The sequence below is a fragment of the Apodemus sylvaticus genome, chromosome 10 (genome assembly GCF_947179515.1).
Source record: "Apodemus sylvaticus chromosome 10, mApoSyl1.1, whole genome shotgun sequence".
Taxonomy (NCBI): domain Eukaryota; kingdom Metazoa; phylum Chordata; class Mammalia; order Rodentia; family Muridae; genus Apodemus; species Apodemus sylvaticus.
The window spans coordinates 1,600,995-1,617,654 of record NC_067481.1 but is presented as its reverse complement, the minus strand read 5'-3'; the positions used below and the strand labels follow the sequence as shown (position 1 = coordinate 1,617,654).

The window sequence follows — 16,660 nt, the reverse complement described above, 5'->3', positions numbered from 1 at the left end:
CAGGCATGGGGCCCTGGATGACCCACGTGAGCTCCTGTCCTTCCTTCCCTCAGGTACCAGGGGATGTATACTGCACCCCAGACATTCTCTCCTTCTTTGTAAAGAATGGAAAGGCCCAGGGCAAGCCTATTCTAGGAAAGATGTCTGGGCATCCGTGTTCCTGGCTTGCATAAGGTCCGCACCAAGGCCAGCACACTCCCGGGAAGGGCCGTGGGTAGACATCTGTGGAGAACCCTGAGGGAGCCCAGGCAGTGGGAGTGCTGCTCAGAACTCCAGGGTCTCTCAGAGGTCACAAGTGGCCAGCAGCATAGGTATAAGGCCAGGCTGTAGTACTGCATTGTCGTGCTTCAAAGGATACTGTCCCTCTCAGGCCCAGATGTTTGGACACTTGGTCCCCACTTGGTGGCAGTGTTTAGGGAGGCTTAGGAGGTGTGGCCTTCGATGGAGGTATGTCACTGGAGGCGAAAGACTCTATACTTCTATCTGCTTTGTGCTTGTGGCTCAAGATGGAGCTCTCATTCTTTCCCAGTTGCCACACCTGTCTGTTGCTTCTGCCTTGTCTTTATAGACTCTAACCCTCTGCAACTGTAAACAAAAATAAGTGTTTTCTTCTGTAAGGTCTCTAAGTCATGGTGTTTTGTCACTGCCTCAGAGACGTCCCTAATACGTGCTCTGTGACAGCCAGGGCAAGTGAGGATTCCAAAAAGATGTTCGTGCTCACTCGAGCTGTAAATTCACACTGTAATGGGATGCGCCACACAGGGAAGCCAGCCAGGAAGACAGACTATGTATGCTGTGCAGCTGCCCTGCAAACTGCTGATGGCAGTGACTGTCCGTTAGCGGGTTGGGCAAGTACCGTAAAGCCTGGTGTTGTCCACTAAAACACAATTTAGGCCAAAGACACCAGACAAATGCTCATGTACTACATAATTCCACTCACACAAGAAGACAGAATTCCCACCTAACACTAGGGACTTCCAGGGAGCTCCTGTCCTGGAGACAGGGTGGCTGATGGTAGTAAAGACTGTGCAGCTATGCATGCATCTGGAAGACTTGCCTTAAGGAATTGTCTCAATTTTCTTTATTCTTAAACATTGTTTAAGCTGGGCGGTGCTGGCGCACACCTGTAATCCCAGCACTCTGGGAGGCAGAGGCAGGCGGATTTCTGAGTTCGAGGCCAGCCTAGTCTACAGAGTGAGTTCCAGGACAGCCAGGGCTATACAGAGAAACCCTGTCCTAAAAACAACAACAAAGAAAAGAACAAAAAACCCTCAAACATTGTTTAATTTTTATTAATTGTAAATTTTTTTTTTTTTGAGACAGGGTTTCTCTGTGTAGCCCTGGCTGTCCTGATACTCACACCCTGTAAACCAGGCTAGCTTCAAACTCACAGAGATCCGCCTGCCTCTGCCTCCCAAGTGCTGGGATTAAAGGGGTGTGCCACCACTGACCATATATGTTAGCTTTCACACAGTCAATGTTACTGGGAAAGAGAATAGGCTCAGGTGGCCAGGGACTCTCACCAGCTGCTTCTGCAGAGCTGTGGGCACCATGGTGTGGATCAACAGTGGCCACGGACGTCTTCATGGGCTCTTCTGTGCGTTGTAGCTGTTCTTCCAATGCTTTAAGTTTATGATTTAGGTTTTGCATTTCTGCTTCAAGGGCCAGAACATAATCTGCCAAAACACCAGGGAACAACACACACTCACTGGCACACTTACCCCACGGTCTTGCTGCCGAAGCGCAGGGCCCGCAGGCTCTCCTCTGGCCCTGATCTCGCTGCGCCCCCTGACCCCTGACCAACCTTCAGTTCTCAGCTTAGCCTCCACATCCTCTGGGGAGACTCTGGGACCAGGAATGAGAATCGGCCTGCCTCCACTCCCACAGGCTTTCTGAATGGAGGGAATGACTCCCACACCAGGGGCTTGTCCCTTAGAAACAGTCATGCTGCCTGCTAAGAACCAGACATGGGTGGGGCTGCCAGCTCAGATCTACCGTGGGATGCTCCTCCTGAGGAAGGCCTGCCTGGCAACCCTGCTGGCACTGCCACATCCTGCCCAGTCTGCCTGCCTGCCAGGGGTATCAAATATGCATCCCGCACTTTCCCCCTATGTCGCCAAGGAAGCATCATTAAATATAAAACTTAAGTTTCTCTCTTGAAGGACAAGCAACTGCTGTGTTCCATGGTAATTTATCACAACTGGAATGAGAAGCCTGCCTAGGGCTGCTCTCCCTGCTCTATCGGTTCCCACGTCCCCACTCGTGCTTCTCTGTCTCTCTCCCTGCTCACCTGGAGGGGCTGTGTCTCCTCCAGCCGTGGGGTCAGGCTTTGCTTTTGAACACTCCTCTGGCTGGGCGGAGGGAAGGTGAGCACTCAGCATTTCCATCTCCCTCCTCATCTGTGACACAGCGTTCCGCAGACCTGCATTCTGTTCCTGGAGCCTCTGGATCTCAGCAGATGGAGAATCTGCCCTTATTTCTCCTTCATGCTGCTGAGGAGGTACCTGCCAACCATACACAGCAAGGGGGAATAATCAGGGGTACAAAAGGAGAGGTCCTTTGTTCCAACTCAGCATGGAGCCATGGTCTGCAGAGTGTGGTAGAACACTACCCTCTGGCTGTAACAGCCACCATCTTTAACAGAAAAGCTTATTATTTGAAAGAGACCGCCCAGGATCAGGCTTATTGACTGATGAAACTTCCTCGCAGGTGGGAATGAAGACCCTCACCTCACATTCTGGCCTCTCCTCCTTGCACCCAGTAGTGTGCAGTCTTGTCCTAACTACACACATCCTCATGGTCCAGAGACGTGTCAGGGTGTGTACATACTGTGGACAGTTAACTGAAGGCAGGGGTGGGAAAGTCAGTGTCCACACTGGGCTAAATTGATAATATGATCGCTCTAGATTTCCTCACTCACGCATGACCTGTGAGAAAGCCCAGTAAGGTCTTGGATTCCCCCAGTTGGATTTTGGAAGAATCATACTTTGGTTTGTCATCAAGCACTGTGCGGAGAATGTAGAAGTTTGTTTCCCTGGGGAAAAAGTTCCTACAACACCATGATCCTCCTGGCACAAAGGCAGAGGTATGCCTCGAGGGGCATTTGCTGCGTGAATGACAGGGCCACTCAGTAGCTGGATTCTCAGACACAGACAAGGGTCATGGAGCTAGGAAGGAGGAAGGGTGTCAGGGAGCTCTAGAGAGGTGACAGTTTAGTCACATGCCTATGTTTACTGCGCCAAAGGCTTTATGAAATTTTTTAATTTTTAAAAAAGATCGATCGAAGCCGGGCGTGGTGGCACATGCTTGTAATCCCAGAACTTGGGAGGCAGAGGCAGGCAGATTTCTGAGTTCGAGGCCAGCCTGGTCTACAGAGTGAGTTCCAGGAGAGCCAGGGCTATACAGAGAAACCTTGTCTCGAAAAACCAAAAAAAAAAAAAAAAAAAAAAAGATTGATCGATCGATTGATTTGTTGTTTGTTTGTTTGTTTGTTTGAGACGGGGTTTCCTCTGTGTAGCCCTGGCTGTCCTGGAACTAGGTTTGTAGACCAGGCTGACCTTGAGCCCAGAGATCCACCTGCCTCTGCCTCCCAAGTGCTGGGATCAAAGCTGCCCAGTGTTACCACTGCCCGGCCAAGATTTATCTATTTTTATTTTTTATGTACTGGTGTTTTGCCTACATGTATGTCTATGTGAGGCTCTTGGATCCCCTGGAACTGAAGTTACAGACAGCTATGAGCTGCCATGTAGCTGCTGGGAATTGAACCTGGGTCCTCTTGAAGAACAGCCAGTGCTCTTAACCAGTGAGCCATCTCTTCAGCCCTGGCTTTATGACTTCTATGCAGTTTTAGAAAAGTAAGACAATTCACTGGGTAGAACACAGCTGAAAACAGAGAGAGGAGCAGGAACTACAATTGCTACAGAAAGCATCCACACAGGTCAGGTAAGCAGAGCCCCTAAGCCTGGGACAGCAGGAAGTGCAGGGTAAACTGACACTCAGAGCAAAAGGAAAGAAAAAGCTACTCAACATGCCCAGACGTGTTTCAAGTGCCCATCAGTGCAAACTGAGGCTGTTACCAGCTTCTCTGGTCATAAGCCAAGCAAGACCCAGTACAGGAGATCCTAGCTGATCTTCCTTCTGAGGAGGAGACACAAATGTGTCCAATACCACAATAAAAAAAAGATTATTTTTATGGTATGAGTGTTTTGACTGCAAATATGTATATGCACCACATGTATGCACTATCCACAGAGGCCAGAAAAAGGTATAGAATACCAGGAACTGGAGTGACAGATGGATGTGAGCAGCCACGGGGTGCTGGGAACTGAACCCAGGTCCTCTGCAAGAGCAGCAGGAGCAGAAGTGTTCTTAACCGCTGAGCAACCTCTCCCAACCACACCATCTCAACCCTGCTTGTCAACAATCTAACAACCTGGTAAGACAATGACTCAGCACATTAAAGCAAGCTGTGTGATAGATGCATTCAGATTATGTCTCTAAGGGATCTCTATGGGGTAGAAATATTAATGGTAGAAGTAAAGGAAGACAAACTTCCTAGTAAAGTGCTCAGCAGGAGCTCAGCCCCTCAGACACTGCCCTGCCCCCTCCTCTACTCATGTCCCCGCCTCCCGCGACATGTTCCCCCCATTCCATCTACTGTCTGTCCATCTGCCTACTTCCCGGGCCTGTGGATTTCAGACAGAAGTACTGTTAGGGGGCACCTCCCTCCACTGACAAGTGCAGACTTCCTGAGGCTGAGAGGGCCTAAGCTGGGTCTGCTCTAGGCCTGCATGATCTCAAAGATCCTCTCACTACAGTGCTAACTACAGCCACCCCAGCCCCACTTCTAAAATTACACTCTCTCCGTGTGTCTTTGTGTGTATATATACATGCCACAGTCTACATATGGATGTCAGAAGACAACTTTGGAGAGTTGGTCCTCTCCTTCCACAATGGGTCCTGGGGATCAAACTCGGGTCTTCGGGTTTGGCAGCAAGCACCCTTACCCACTGAGCATTCTCACTAGCCCAACTAGAGCTTTTTAGGTTGCAGTAAGTTTTTTACTCCTAGAACTAAATTCTCATCTCTCTTAACCTGAGCCCCAGCTCACCAGTGTTCTTTTTAGCCAGGCTGACTGAATGTGCAGCTGTGGTGCCAACCTTCTAGCCCAACCTGAGCTCACCCCAGCTCTTACCCCCTGGGCAGAAGGGGCCACCTCAGTTTTCTGCAACACCCAGCCTCTCCTTTATTATGACTGGCTGATTCCCCCTCTCTGGCAATGGACAGCACAGCAGCCAGGCCAGGAAACCTGGGGAGAACTTCTGTGGAGCAGAAGCAACAGCAAAGCCCGGGGGACCCGGTCATCCCTGTGCTACCTCACAGCTGTGACACCAAGCTGACTAAGAGCCTCTCCTGTTCTCAGGCTGGCTCCATCTTCTCCCTCTTGGGATCCCTGAGGTGACAACTCTGAAGTACAAGGGCCACCCTTCTGATCTGCCCTAGACCACGAGTGATGTCCCACATCACAGGTGCCAGACGGAAGCCTGTAAGATGGATGTCACACACAGCCAATGCCCGTGTGCTGAGGAAGCCTGTGGCAAATCTGGTGTCAATCTCTGGCACAGCACAGGCTCCTGTCTGTCCAGAGCTAGTCCTCAGGTGCTCCTAGCAGGGCCTGTAAGAGGTTTCCACTCGACGACACTTCGGCATGTTTCCTCTGCTGACTTCTGCGGCTCCCCAGTAGCACAGGTGAGGCAACCCTCACCATTTGGTTCAAAGTTTTCCATAATGCTGCCAGTGAGGAGCTGGTGAGGGCTTCTCCCTCCTGAGCCCTGGCCCATCACTCTGTGCCAAAGCCATGTCTGCAGCCAGATTCTGGGAACTGCACTGGCTGCTTTGGTTGTTGGGACACAGCCAGATACTGTGTCCAAGATCAAGGGTATACTTGAGGAGGTGGGTGGGTATGGGCTGTTCCTGACTATAGAGCACACTTCTGAAGTTTATTGTTTACTTAACAAAAACCGGCCAACCGATAGGCCCCGCTGACCTGCTTAGCTGGTACTTGGAGACAAATGTATTCTTTTGATTGCCAGCCTAGGGGAAAAGTACAAGAAAGCTTCCAGTAATGGACCATTGATGAAAATAAGTACTTTTTCTTCCATCCTCCATCTATAGTTTTTCCTGTGCTCAGATTGGGGACAGAGCACTTCATGTATGACCTCACGAAAGCCTGTGGGGTAAGAGGTCCGGGTGTGCCAAATGGCATCTGCTCCCTCATCATCCTCTGATTCTTGGGGCAGAAATGTGAGCTCAGCTGCTCAGGTGTCCTCAGTGCTGCACCCCTGGGGCAGCTCTCCTCACAGGCCCCAGGAGGGGTCAGGAGTATCTTCACCCAACTGGTCTGCCATGGGCCAAGTTTGGGAACTGCAGAGTGTGAAAATTCAGAGACATGTGTTTTGTTAGCAAAACTCTGCTGCTCAGAGTCTGCATGCCCACAGCACGGCTACCTATAGGCACACTCAGCTGCCAGCACCAGGGCCGTCCTCGGTAGTCACTTGCAGTGTGGACACTATTGCCCCCTTGTGCCTTCTCTTTGTGATCGTGATCTGGGAACTTGGCCTTTAAGGGATGACAGCTTGGTAGGAGAAAGACAAGTCTGAGGCAGGCGTCCCTCAGGAAGGGCCTGTAAGAACTTCAGTACTGTTACTCCAGAGAGCTGGTGAATGACCTTCATAAAGGGGCAGGTGTTTGACTACTGAAAAAATAAAAAAGGACCCCGTGCTAGACAGTTTTATGACGTGACACAAGCTAAAGTCATCAGAGAGAAGGGAACCTCAATTAAGGAAATGCCTCCATAAGATCAGGCTGTAGGCGAGCCTGCAGGGCACTCTCTTCATTCTGATTGATGGGAGAAGCACAGTCCTTTGTGGGTGGTCCCGGGTTCTATAAGAAGTCGGAGGAGCAAGGTGTGAGCAGCACCCTCCCAGGCCTCGGCATCAGCTGCTGCTCCAGGTTCCTCCTCTGTCAGCTCCTGCCTCACTTCCTTCCCTGATGGACAGTGACATGGGAGAATAAGTGAATAAACCCTTTTCTCCCCAACTTGCTTTGGTCACAGCCATAGGCACCCTGACTAGGACACACCACTAAAGATGGTCCTAAGAAGACAGATGGTCCTGGAGACAGATTAGGAGAGCTGTGAGATCTTGCTGAGAGTTAGCGCCAGCAGAGCTTGAGGAAAGTCTGTAGGAGTTTCTTACAGTTTCAGGAACACGCGGCCACAAGCTGTGCTCTGACAGAAATGCATTCTCTTCTGTTAGGCAGGCAGGCCCAAAGCCTGACACTGTGCTGTGAGGAAATCTGTGCTTCATCTGAAGGCTTGCAGCGGATCAATTCAGGTCTTGTCAGAATCTGGTGTTCCTGGGCTTGTATATTTGTCTCTCTAGTCTCTGCCTCTGGCACCACAGGGCCATCCTGTGCATTCATGTGTCCTTCCCTCTAAGGACAGCAGAAGCAGGGTCAAGGCTCAGAGGTCAGGGCTGCTCCGCTCCAGCATGGCGCATCTTAATTTACTACACCCTCAGCAATACAATCTCAGTGAGTCATATTCTGAAGTCTTGGGGTCAGGACTTTAAATCCGAGTCTTGTGGGGAATGCAACTCAGTCCACAGGCATCCTGTAACCAGTGTCTGGCTGTCGTCACTGCAGAGCTGCTAGGCTCCACTTTGTGAAGGGAAAACCACGTTCTCCATCTCATGTGGCTCAGACGCCATGCATGAGGTCATGTGTCTTTGGACAGAATTCCCACTTCTTACTCAGGACTTGATGGTGGAAAAGGTCCCAGGCTGGTGACATGGCTCAGTGGGTAAGACTACTTGATATGAAAGTCTGAAACATGCATGGTGGAGAGAACCAATTCCCTAAAGATGTCCTCTGACTCCACCCAGGTGGTGTGTGCACACATGCACACACAGAGAAACACAAAATAAATAATGTAATAAAAAAAAAAAGGCCCCATGACTGCATCCTGAAATGTGAGTCTGGACATTTGACAGCACACTCAAGTTTTCAGAATTGGCACCACAAACCGATGAGATCAATCAAAGAGGAAGCACTAGCCTGCATTTTAAAATGAAGACGGGAAAGCTGTGGTGGTGCATGCTGTCCCAGCAGCACCTGGGAGGCAGAGGCAGGCAGATCTCTGTGAGTTCAAGGCTAGCCTGATCTACAGAGCGAGTTCCAGGACAGTCAGGGCTATACAGAGAAATCTTGTCTCAGGAAAAAAAAAAAAAAAGAGTTCACTGCCCTCCCTATACAGTGAGTTGCAGGACAGCTAAAGCTATATAGTGAGCCTCTTTCTCAAAAACAAAAACAATAACAAAAACCAAAACAATAACAGCAAAAGCAACAAAACAAGCCCTAAAAGAACTAAAAAGTGAAGCAAAGCCTTTGAGTCCCAGCTAGTGACTATGTGGTGCTAGGATGCTGGTGTCCTGGCTTCACCCCAGATCCTGTGTTAACTCTTTCCTCTCAAGCCTTCCTTTATGCTGCAGTAGCCGAGAGGCTGCTACCACTACTCCCATGAGTGCCTTTCATGAGGCTGTAGCTCCCAGCCAAGAGCACACAGAGCCAGTCTCCTGCAGCAGAACAATTCCCATGGAGCTACGATGTGGTCTTCATTAGATGTCCCATGACGGCATGTGCTTGAGTGTGCCTCACAGGGCAGCAAGGAGGACTGTGTGCCGCAATGGATCACTTCCAGGTATTTGTGGTGTTGCGTCTAGGCCTCCGGCCATGCAAGGAAGTGCTCCCTCTCTATAGCCGTGCCTACTTAATGTTCTTCAGTTTGTTTTTGATAGAGAACCTTATGTAGTCCAGACCGGCCTTGAACTCAATTTTCTTCCCTCAGTTGCCTAAGTACTGAAATTATAAGTGTGTGCCACTACACCTTCCTAAATCTTTAAAAGTGTGTGTGTGTGTGTGTGTGTGATATGCTGGTGTGTGCCATGTGAGTATCGATGTGTACATGTGTAACTGTATGGAGTCAAGAGGCAACATCAGGTGACGTCTGCATAGCTTAGGCCCTTATGACTGTACAGCAAGACTTAACACACTGGGCTATCTCCTCATCCCTTCAAATATTCTTATTTTTGGTGTGGGTTTAATTTTGGCTTGAGATAGGGTTTCGATGTGTAGTTCTGGCTGGTTTAGAACTCACTATGTAGACCAGGCCAGTCCCAAACTCACAGAGATCTGCTGGAATTAAAGAGAGGCACAAGCATCCCTGATCCTTGAGATAGTCTTAACCATGGCCAGGATCACAACATGCAGCAGAAGGAGTCCTCCCCAGCTAGTCCTCCATGGCCAGGATCACAACACGCAGCAGAGGAGTCCTCCCCAGCTAGTCCTCCATGGCCAGGATCACAACATGCAGCAGAGGAGTCCTCCCCAGCTAGTCCTCCATGGCCAGGATCACAACATGCAGCAGAAGGAGTCCTCCCCAACTAGTCCTCCATGGTCAGGATCACAACATGCAGCAGAGGGAGTCCTCCCCAGCTAGTCCTCCATGGCCAGGATCACAACATGCAGCAGAGGAGTCCTCCCCAGCTAGTCCTCCATGGCCAGGATCACAACATGCAGCAGAGGAGTCCTCCCCAGCTAGTCCTCCATGGCCAGGATCACAACATGCAGCAGAGGGAGTCCTCCCCAGCTAGTCTGCTGCAGCAGCTCTGGCACACTGGTCTCCACAGCAGTGGTACCCACCTCTATGAGGCTGTGAGCCAGGAGCAAGCCTGCTAGTCTGCGTTCTTCCCTGAAACCCACGTAAAGGTGTGAGGAGAGAACCAACTCCAGAGCTATGCTCTGACCTTCCCATGTGTTCTCGCCCAACAATAATAATATATAATAATAAATAATATTTAGGAGATGGAGTTGGCAAATTTTATGGTCTAGGGAGGTGGTGACACAGCCTAAGTCAGCACTTGACACTGAAAGACTCAACAGTGACTTGACATTGCCGCCTAGTGTAGAGCAGTGCCCGAGCCCTCTTCAGCACTGGGCATGGATGTGTGCGCTGGATGTTGGGTGTTAGAGCTTCAAATGCTAAAGGACTACACCCTGGCATGCCCACTTCAATCCTGTAAGGTTTGGACTTGCCCTGCTGGAGTAACTGTCATCAAGAGGACCGGGTAAGAAAGCCTGAGCTGAGGTCATGGACTCTGAAGTGTGGAGAGAAGGCTCTTCGAGCCAGTAGGGGCTCACCTGTGCCTCCTGTCCAGGGAGGAGCCCATGTGTCCGTAGAGTTTCCACAGCCTGGTCTCGCTCCAGCGACACAGCCTTCAGCAGCATCTCCTGCTTATTCAGGGCCTTCTCTGTCTCCTGGAGTTTAGCAGCAACCTGGGAAAATGTCCATCTGTGGGCAGTGCTGGTCTTCAGGGACCAGACCGCCTTCTGCTTAAAAAGCAGACAACAGGACCAAGTGAACAGCCACAAGAGTCACTATATGTGTAGCCCTCAGAATGCTAGGGCCACCCTCCAATGCTGGGAGAGGGCTTTCCTGTTCACTTACGGTGCCTAGTTTGCTGGGTTGGGCAGGGCCATCCCAAGGGGTAGGGACTATCTCAGCACTCCAAGAACCAGAAACAGCCCCTAAACATGCTTGGGGATAAGGCAGAGAGACTTATTTTTGTTTACATTGGCCTTGGGCTTTGAGATGGCCTGCCTCCTTTTCCTGAGCAGCTGGGATTTCGGAGCTGCATTACATTACTACATCAGCATAAATTAACCGGTATTTGAGTTTGGACTTTTCTAAGTAAAAAAAATAATATGGTGAGCTGGTGAGAAGGCTCAGTGGTTAAGAGCATTGGCAGCTCTTTCAGAGGTCGTGAGTTCAATTCCCACAACCATCTATAGGGGGATATGACGCCCTCTTCAGGCAGGCAGATGGATATGCAGCAGAGCACTCATACATTCAATTAAGTTTAAAATGATGATGATGATGATGATGATGATATGCCGGGCGTGGTGGCGCACGCTGTAATCCCAGCACTCAGGAGACAGAGGCAGGCGGATTTCTGAGTTCGAGGCCAGCCTGGTCTACAGAGTGAGTTCCAGGACAGCCAGGGCTACACAGAGAAACCCTGTCTCAAAAAACCAAATCCAAAAAAAAAAAAAAAAACCCAAATAATAATAATAATAGTGATAATGATAATGATAATGATGATAATAAGGCAAGGGCCCAACCCCCCCTGTACAGTAAGTGCTACTTATACTCCACCCCAAGTACCCCACACACCTGCTCTCTGGCCTTGGTCAGGCCTTGGATCAAAGTCTCTGATCTCTGGATCTGGTCTCGTTCAACATCATCGCAGCGGCGCTGCCAGTCGAGGCCTAGCTGTACCTGCTTGCGCTCCAGGCTCTGTTCCCTTTCCACGGCCAGGGACAGCTGCTGCTTGTACCTAGAGACACATGCCAATGTCCCGTGTTAACTTTCCTGCAGTCCCTTCAGCGTGAAGAGCAAAGGTGAAGTGGTACACGGGGGGCTGACACGATCCTTCACATCCTTCCCATTTCAGGCGTGCCTCATGCTGAGGAAGGACGCGTGCATGCTGCGAGGAGAAGCTGTCCTAAGAGAGACCTGGAGAAACAACAGCACCCGTGGACAGGTAAACATAAAGGGCAGACATCAAGATTCAACACACGCTGGAGAAACAGTGCTGGAGGGAGGAGGCCACACGGGGCAGAAGGAACCAGTGTGAAGCCAGGAGGGAAGCTGCCTAACCCAAAACCACGACTGCTGTGTAAATCTTCTGAACAGAGACCCACGAGGAAAACTGGAGCATTGCCCTGGGGGCACAAGGCTGAAAAAGCAGGAGGGCTAAGGGTCCGTGCCAGACAGCAGTCTGTGGACAGAGAGGGACAAACGGGCCTGTTTATATTTGTACAAAGGCCAGTGTGGCGGGAAGCTGGTACAGCCCTAACACAGGAGCTCCGGGTGGAACCTTCACATCATCACAAAGCTGAGAGGGAACCACGCCCACGCAAGGTCTCTACACTTGCCTGTAATTGATAGAACCAATAAACAGAACTCAAGAACTCGGAGACCAGAACAGTGTTATCTACCAGAGTGGTCTAGGTGACATTTTCAGAACCCAGACCACAACAAGGGTATGTTTTAGCTTTAAGTCTGTTTAGCCAAGTACTGGGGCAGAACACATCCCAAAGGCATGAAACAGATTGCAGAGGAAATCAATCATGCAAGGTGCATTCTGCATGCACAGCAGAATTAGGTCAGAATCACTGACAAATGGTGCCTAAGTCAGAGGTTAGGCAATCTGGTCCTAAGCTATCAACTGACACAGGAGAGTCCACTGGAGACAGTGTTTTAGCTGAACAACATCAGAACTTGGGTGTAGCTGCGCTGTGCTGGAAAGAAAACTTCCAACACTAATTACATCTGACAGAAGGAAGGATGTCTCAGAGTTAATCAGCTTAGCTCCGATATCAGGATCGATCAGAACAACAAACCAAAGCCAAAGGAACGAGAACCACCACCACCACAACCACCACTACTACCACCATTACCACCACCACAACCACCACCACCACCACCACCACCACCACCACCACCACCACCTCGGTCTGCTTTCATCCCGTTGACCGTTCCTCCCCCAGGGAATGCAATGCCAAGCTTGTTTGATGTGGTTTCAATCCTGAGGACCTGTAGTGGTTCTCGTCTGCAGGAAGCACTCAGCGCAGGCGGCAACCTTGGGGACAGTACCTGTCTACGTCCTGTTGGAACCTGGCCACCTGGGCCTTGAGCTTCATCTCCTCTCCCTGTAGCGTCTGCACCTGGAGGTCTTTGGAGACAGCCTCCTTGGACATCTGCGCGATCTGGGCATCCCAGGCTGCTTTCAGAGCTGCCGCGTCTTCCCGAAATCTACACAGGAAGACATATGTGCAGTGAGGTTCTCCTGTTCTCTCTCATGCTCCCACACAGACCCAGAGGAATGTACACAAAGTTGCCAAGCCCTCATCAAAAAGCCACAAGAGAAGGCAAACCATTGCCTAATTTAAGACCATGGTTCTACTCAGGGAGAAATATCTAGCAGGCAGCCATGCAAATGTTAACTAATTGACTATAAAGGCCAGATTACACAAGGTGGAAAGGTGATCAGCACACAGCCTGCGCGTTGGGGGGGGGGGGGGGGGGGAGAAGCACAGCTGCTGAGTCAGCGTTATACCTCTCACTGTGCCCAGCCCAGCACCCAGCACGCTTCAGTTAAAAGTACAAGAAGAGTCCACACATTAGCTTGGCAGTCAAGTGCTGGACGAACCGCCCAAACCCGACAAGCTTTTCCAAAAAACAAACACCAAGTGACACTTTCAGGGGAGGTGATCTAAGCAAGACCGTTCCTGTTCACAGGAACAACCTGCTTTTGTGATCACAGTGTACCAGTGATCACATCCCTGGGAAGAGACCATGTGGGCTCTGTGCTGCCCAACGGGGGCATGACAAGCAGAAGGCGAGCAGCTGCCCTGGATCGAGAGCCAGGGGTTGAGTGTCCAGCCTGGCTTTGTAGAGCGTGAAAAAGGGCACTGTGGAAACATCTCTACACGCTTCAGGCATGGTGAACACAGGTACATGGAAGGCATCGATTTTGAGTCTCTCTGGCTAAGCCTGCCCGCCCGTCCGCCTGCCTCTGCCTGCTGCACTGGTATCTGGTACTGAGGAAAAGGTCCTAGAAATGCCCTCCGCAACACTTCTCACCAGGCTGCTTCCCTTCCCCAGCCAGCCGACATTCCCAGGGTCAGCACAGAAACACCTGGTCCTGTGACCCGTGTCCACTGTGGCCCCCTGCACATTCCACCTCCCTTTGCCAACAGGTGGCCTGGCTTAGCTGCCAGTATGGCTACCGCAGTCTTACCGTGAAGACCCACACACACTCACAGCTCCATGGGGGGCAGGCATGCCACTACCAAACCAGTGTTTTACCTGAATCCTACATGTGTGCCTGGTGGGTCCAGAGCAAAGCCACCGAGGGGGCAAGGTGCTAAGTACTGAGGTTGTCACTGAATGCCAGTACACGCTAGACACATGTGCAATGGTCACCAAACTCCCCACAAGTGAGAAGAGATTCCAAACTAGCCCGGGCTAGTTTGAGACCCCCTCAAAACACAAAGTCATTTAGTTTAAGGCTTCGAGAGGAGGCAGGAAGCCAGGCTCTGTGAGGCCCCACCACAGCGACTACTCTACAGAGGGTGGGAAGTGAGCAGCAGTGAGCCAGCCTTCCCTTGAGGCAGCCACTGCTCAGCTGCGCATCGCTGGCTCACTAGGGTGAGCTGCTTGGGCTTCTTACGGAATAAACAAGAGCACACTAGACTTAATGGGGTGATGTGCACCAAGCTTCTTAAAGCATACGTGTTAAAGTTTTAGTTTTCCTTTGTCTGTGGGTATTTCATCTGCGCGTGGGCTCTGAGGACTGAACTCAGACCCCTGGAGCAGCCGCCACTCTTAAGCACTGAGTCCTCTCTCTAGCCCATGTAGAGTAAGCTTTCATATACTGATACTTCACAGATCTAAGAACTACTTCTCCCCATAGTAGAAGTGTAATTTGGCAGCAATTTTTCTCTTTAAAACAAACCAAACAAAAAAAAGAGATATAAATACACCCATCCCAAAGAAATATGCAGTTGCTAAACCTGGGAAGGTTAGCAAATGCCTGACTTCAGTGTCCCTACGTATTTCCTCCCCACCCAGGATGGAGCTCAGTCCTACTTGTCTAGAGCCATTACATCTCTCCAGCATCCACAGTTCTTGACAAGAGACACAAGCGGAGCAGGTTGCCCAAACCCTCTGGCTTGAATTAAACATTGGGAAGGAGCCAGTGTCCTGGAGCACACCTGTGATTCCAGCACTGGGTAGGCTGTGGTGGGAGAATGGAGGCTTCCCAGACACCTCAGGCTACAAGGGAGGCCTTGTCTCAAAAACAAAACAAACAAAACAAACCAAAATCCCAGTTAAACCCAGAGCTGTATGGTCTTGAATTTCCAACACTGTTCATGTGCACAAGCGGACTGAAAGCAACATCTATAGAGGACGTCTGCACACCTGCACTGCAGCAGCGTGGCTCACAGGAACTGAGGTAACACCCCTGTGTACAGAGCAGATAAGAGCCTGTGGCCTTTCTTGCATAAAAGACACAAGGTGTGACTTAACAAGCCACTGCCCCCCATAGCTCAATGACTACCATAATTGTGTTGGGCACAGTGTTCTTGTGTGTGTACATGTGCAGGAGTGTGAATGAGGATGTGTGCAGATACACACACACACACACACACGTGTGTGTGTGTGTGTGTGTGTGTGTGTGTGTGTGTGTGTGTGTGTGTTGCACAGGTCAGAGGTCAAGTCTGGGGGTGCCCCTCAGCAGTCATCTGCCTTGAGAGAAGGCCTCTCACTGGGGCTGAAGGCTCACTGACTAGGCTAGGCTAGCTGGCCAATAAGGCTTCTGGAGGTGTATTTTGATACAATCCCAATTTAAAAGAAAATGTCATCTTATAAATGTGGATAATGCTTGAGAGCTTGAGTCTCTCTGTGACAGGCCAGACATATAAGGGCAAGTGCCATAAGATGCCAATTTGTGTGCTGTTCCTAGAGTTAGCAGACTCACAGACTGGAAGCTGCTGGGAGACCAGGGGAAGGAGTGGCAGCTCAAGCTGAATGGGAACAGTTCTGCAGACGGATGGCTGCAATTGCATTTGTCATATCCTGATGCCATCAACTTTACACTAAAAAGATTAAGTGGCTGGCCTGGCCAGGTATGGTGCTGCACACCTGTAACCCCAGCAGCACTTAGGAAGTTGAGGCAGGAAGATAAATTGGGGGGAGGGGCAGCTAAAGTGGCACATGCTTGCAGTCCCAACACTTGGGAGGTGGTGGCACACAGATTATAAAGCCAAGGCCATCCAAGGTCAGAGAGCAAGTTCTGGACCAGGTTTGCAGAAATGAGACTTTGTCTCAGAAAAACAAAAACTGAAGACAATAGGTCAACTTTGTTATATATACTTATCACAAGTAGTCGTAAATATAAAAAATATATCATTAAAAAGAAAGCATTACTAGAAATGGTGGGGGTTGGGAGTGGGCATAAAGCCCCTATCCACTGCTTGCAAACTTCCATGCTAAAATGGCCCACGGCTGCCTTGGGCTGGGCCCACGGCTGTTGGGCGGGGCGGGCCGGAGGCAGCAGCTCACTTGTCAGTGAGGGCATCCTTCTCCTTGGCATCCTCAGCTCGCTGCCACTCAGCCCTGTGCAGTTGTCCCTCCAAGGCCTCACATCGGAACTGAAGCTCCAGCACCTTGGCGTCCAGCACCTGCAGCTGCTCCGCATGGGCGCCCTTCACCGCCGCCAGTACCGAGTCTTTCTCCCGGGCTTGCCGGTCAAGCTCTTCATGTCTGAAATACAAGGAAGAGTCCCACAGTGGCTCACTCAGAGCCCTGGAACCTTCCGAAGTGTCTGTCGTGTCTGTCATCGTCTCTGACACTACAGTTGTTCCTGATAAGATGGCTGACTGAGCGGGGGTGGGGTGGGTGGGTGGGTGGGGGACTTGTAGGGTGCTTGCTCTTTCTGTGTAAGCACATCTTCTCAGATGTGCACATCTTCTC

The 16,660-nt window shown here is 50.6% G+C and overlaps 1 protein-coding gene across 3 annotated transcripts in view; it reads right to left on the bottom strand.

Annotated features, from left to right (window-relative positions):
• Ccdc57 (coiled-coil domain containing 57) overlaps positions 1-16,660 on the bottom strand; it is a 91,192-nt gene that overhangs the window by 55,615 nt on the left and 18,917 nt on the right. For all 3 annotated transcript variants that reach the window (XM_052195879.1, XM_052195877.1, XM_052195878.1), the window contains exons 7-12: positions 16,250-16,450; positions 12,776-12,934; positions 11,291-11,453; positions 10,258-10,392; positions 2,291-2,504; positions 1,524-1,676 (exon numbers count right to left, since the gene is read on the bottom strand). In XM_052195879.1, coding sequence (XP_052051839.1) covers positions 1,524-1,676; positions 2,291-2,504; positions 10,258-10,392; positions 11,291-11,453; positions 12,776-12,934; positions 16,250-16,450 — 1,025 coding nt within the window. The remainder of the gene's footprint in view (positions 1-1,523; positions 1,677-2,290; positions 2,505-10,257; positions 10,393-11,290; positions 11,454-12,775; positions 12,935-16,249; positions 16,451-16,660) is intronic.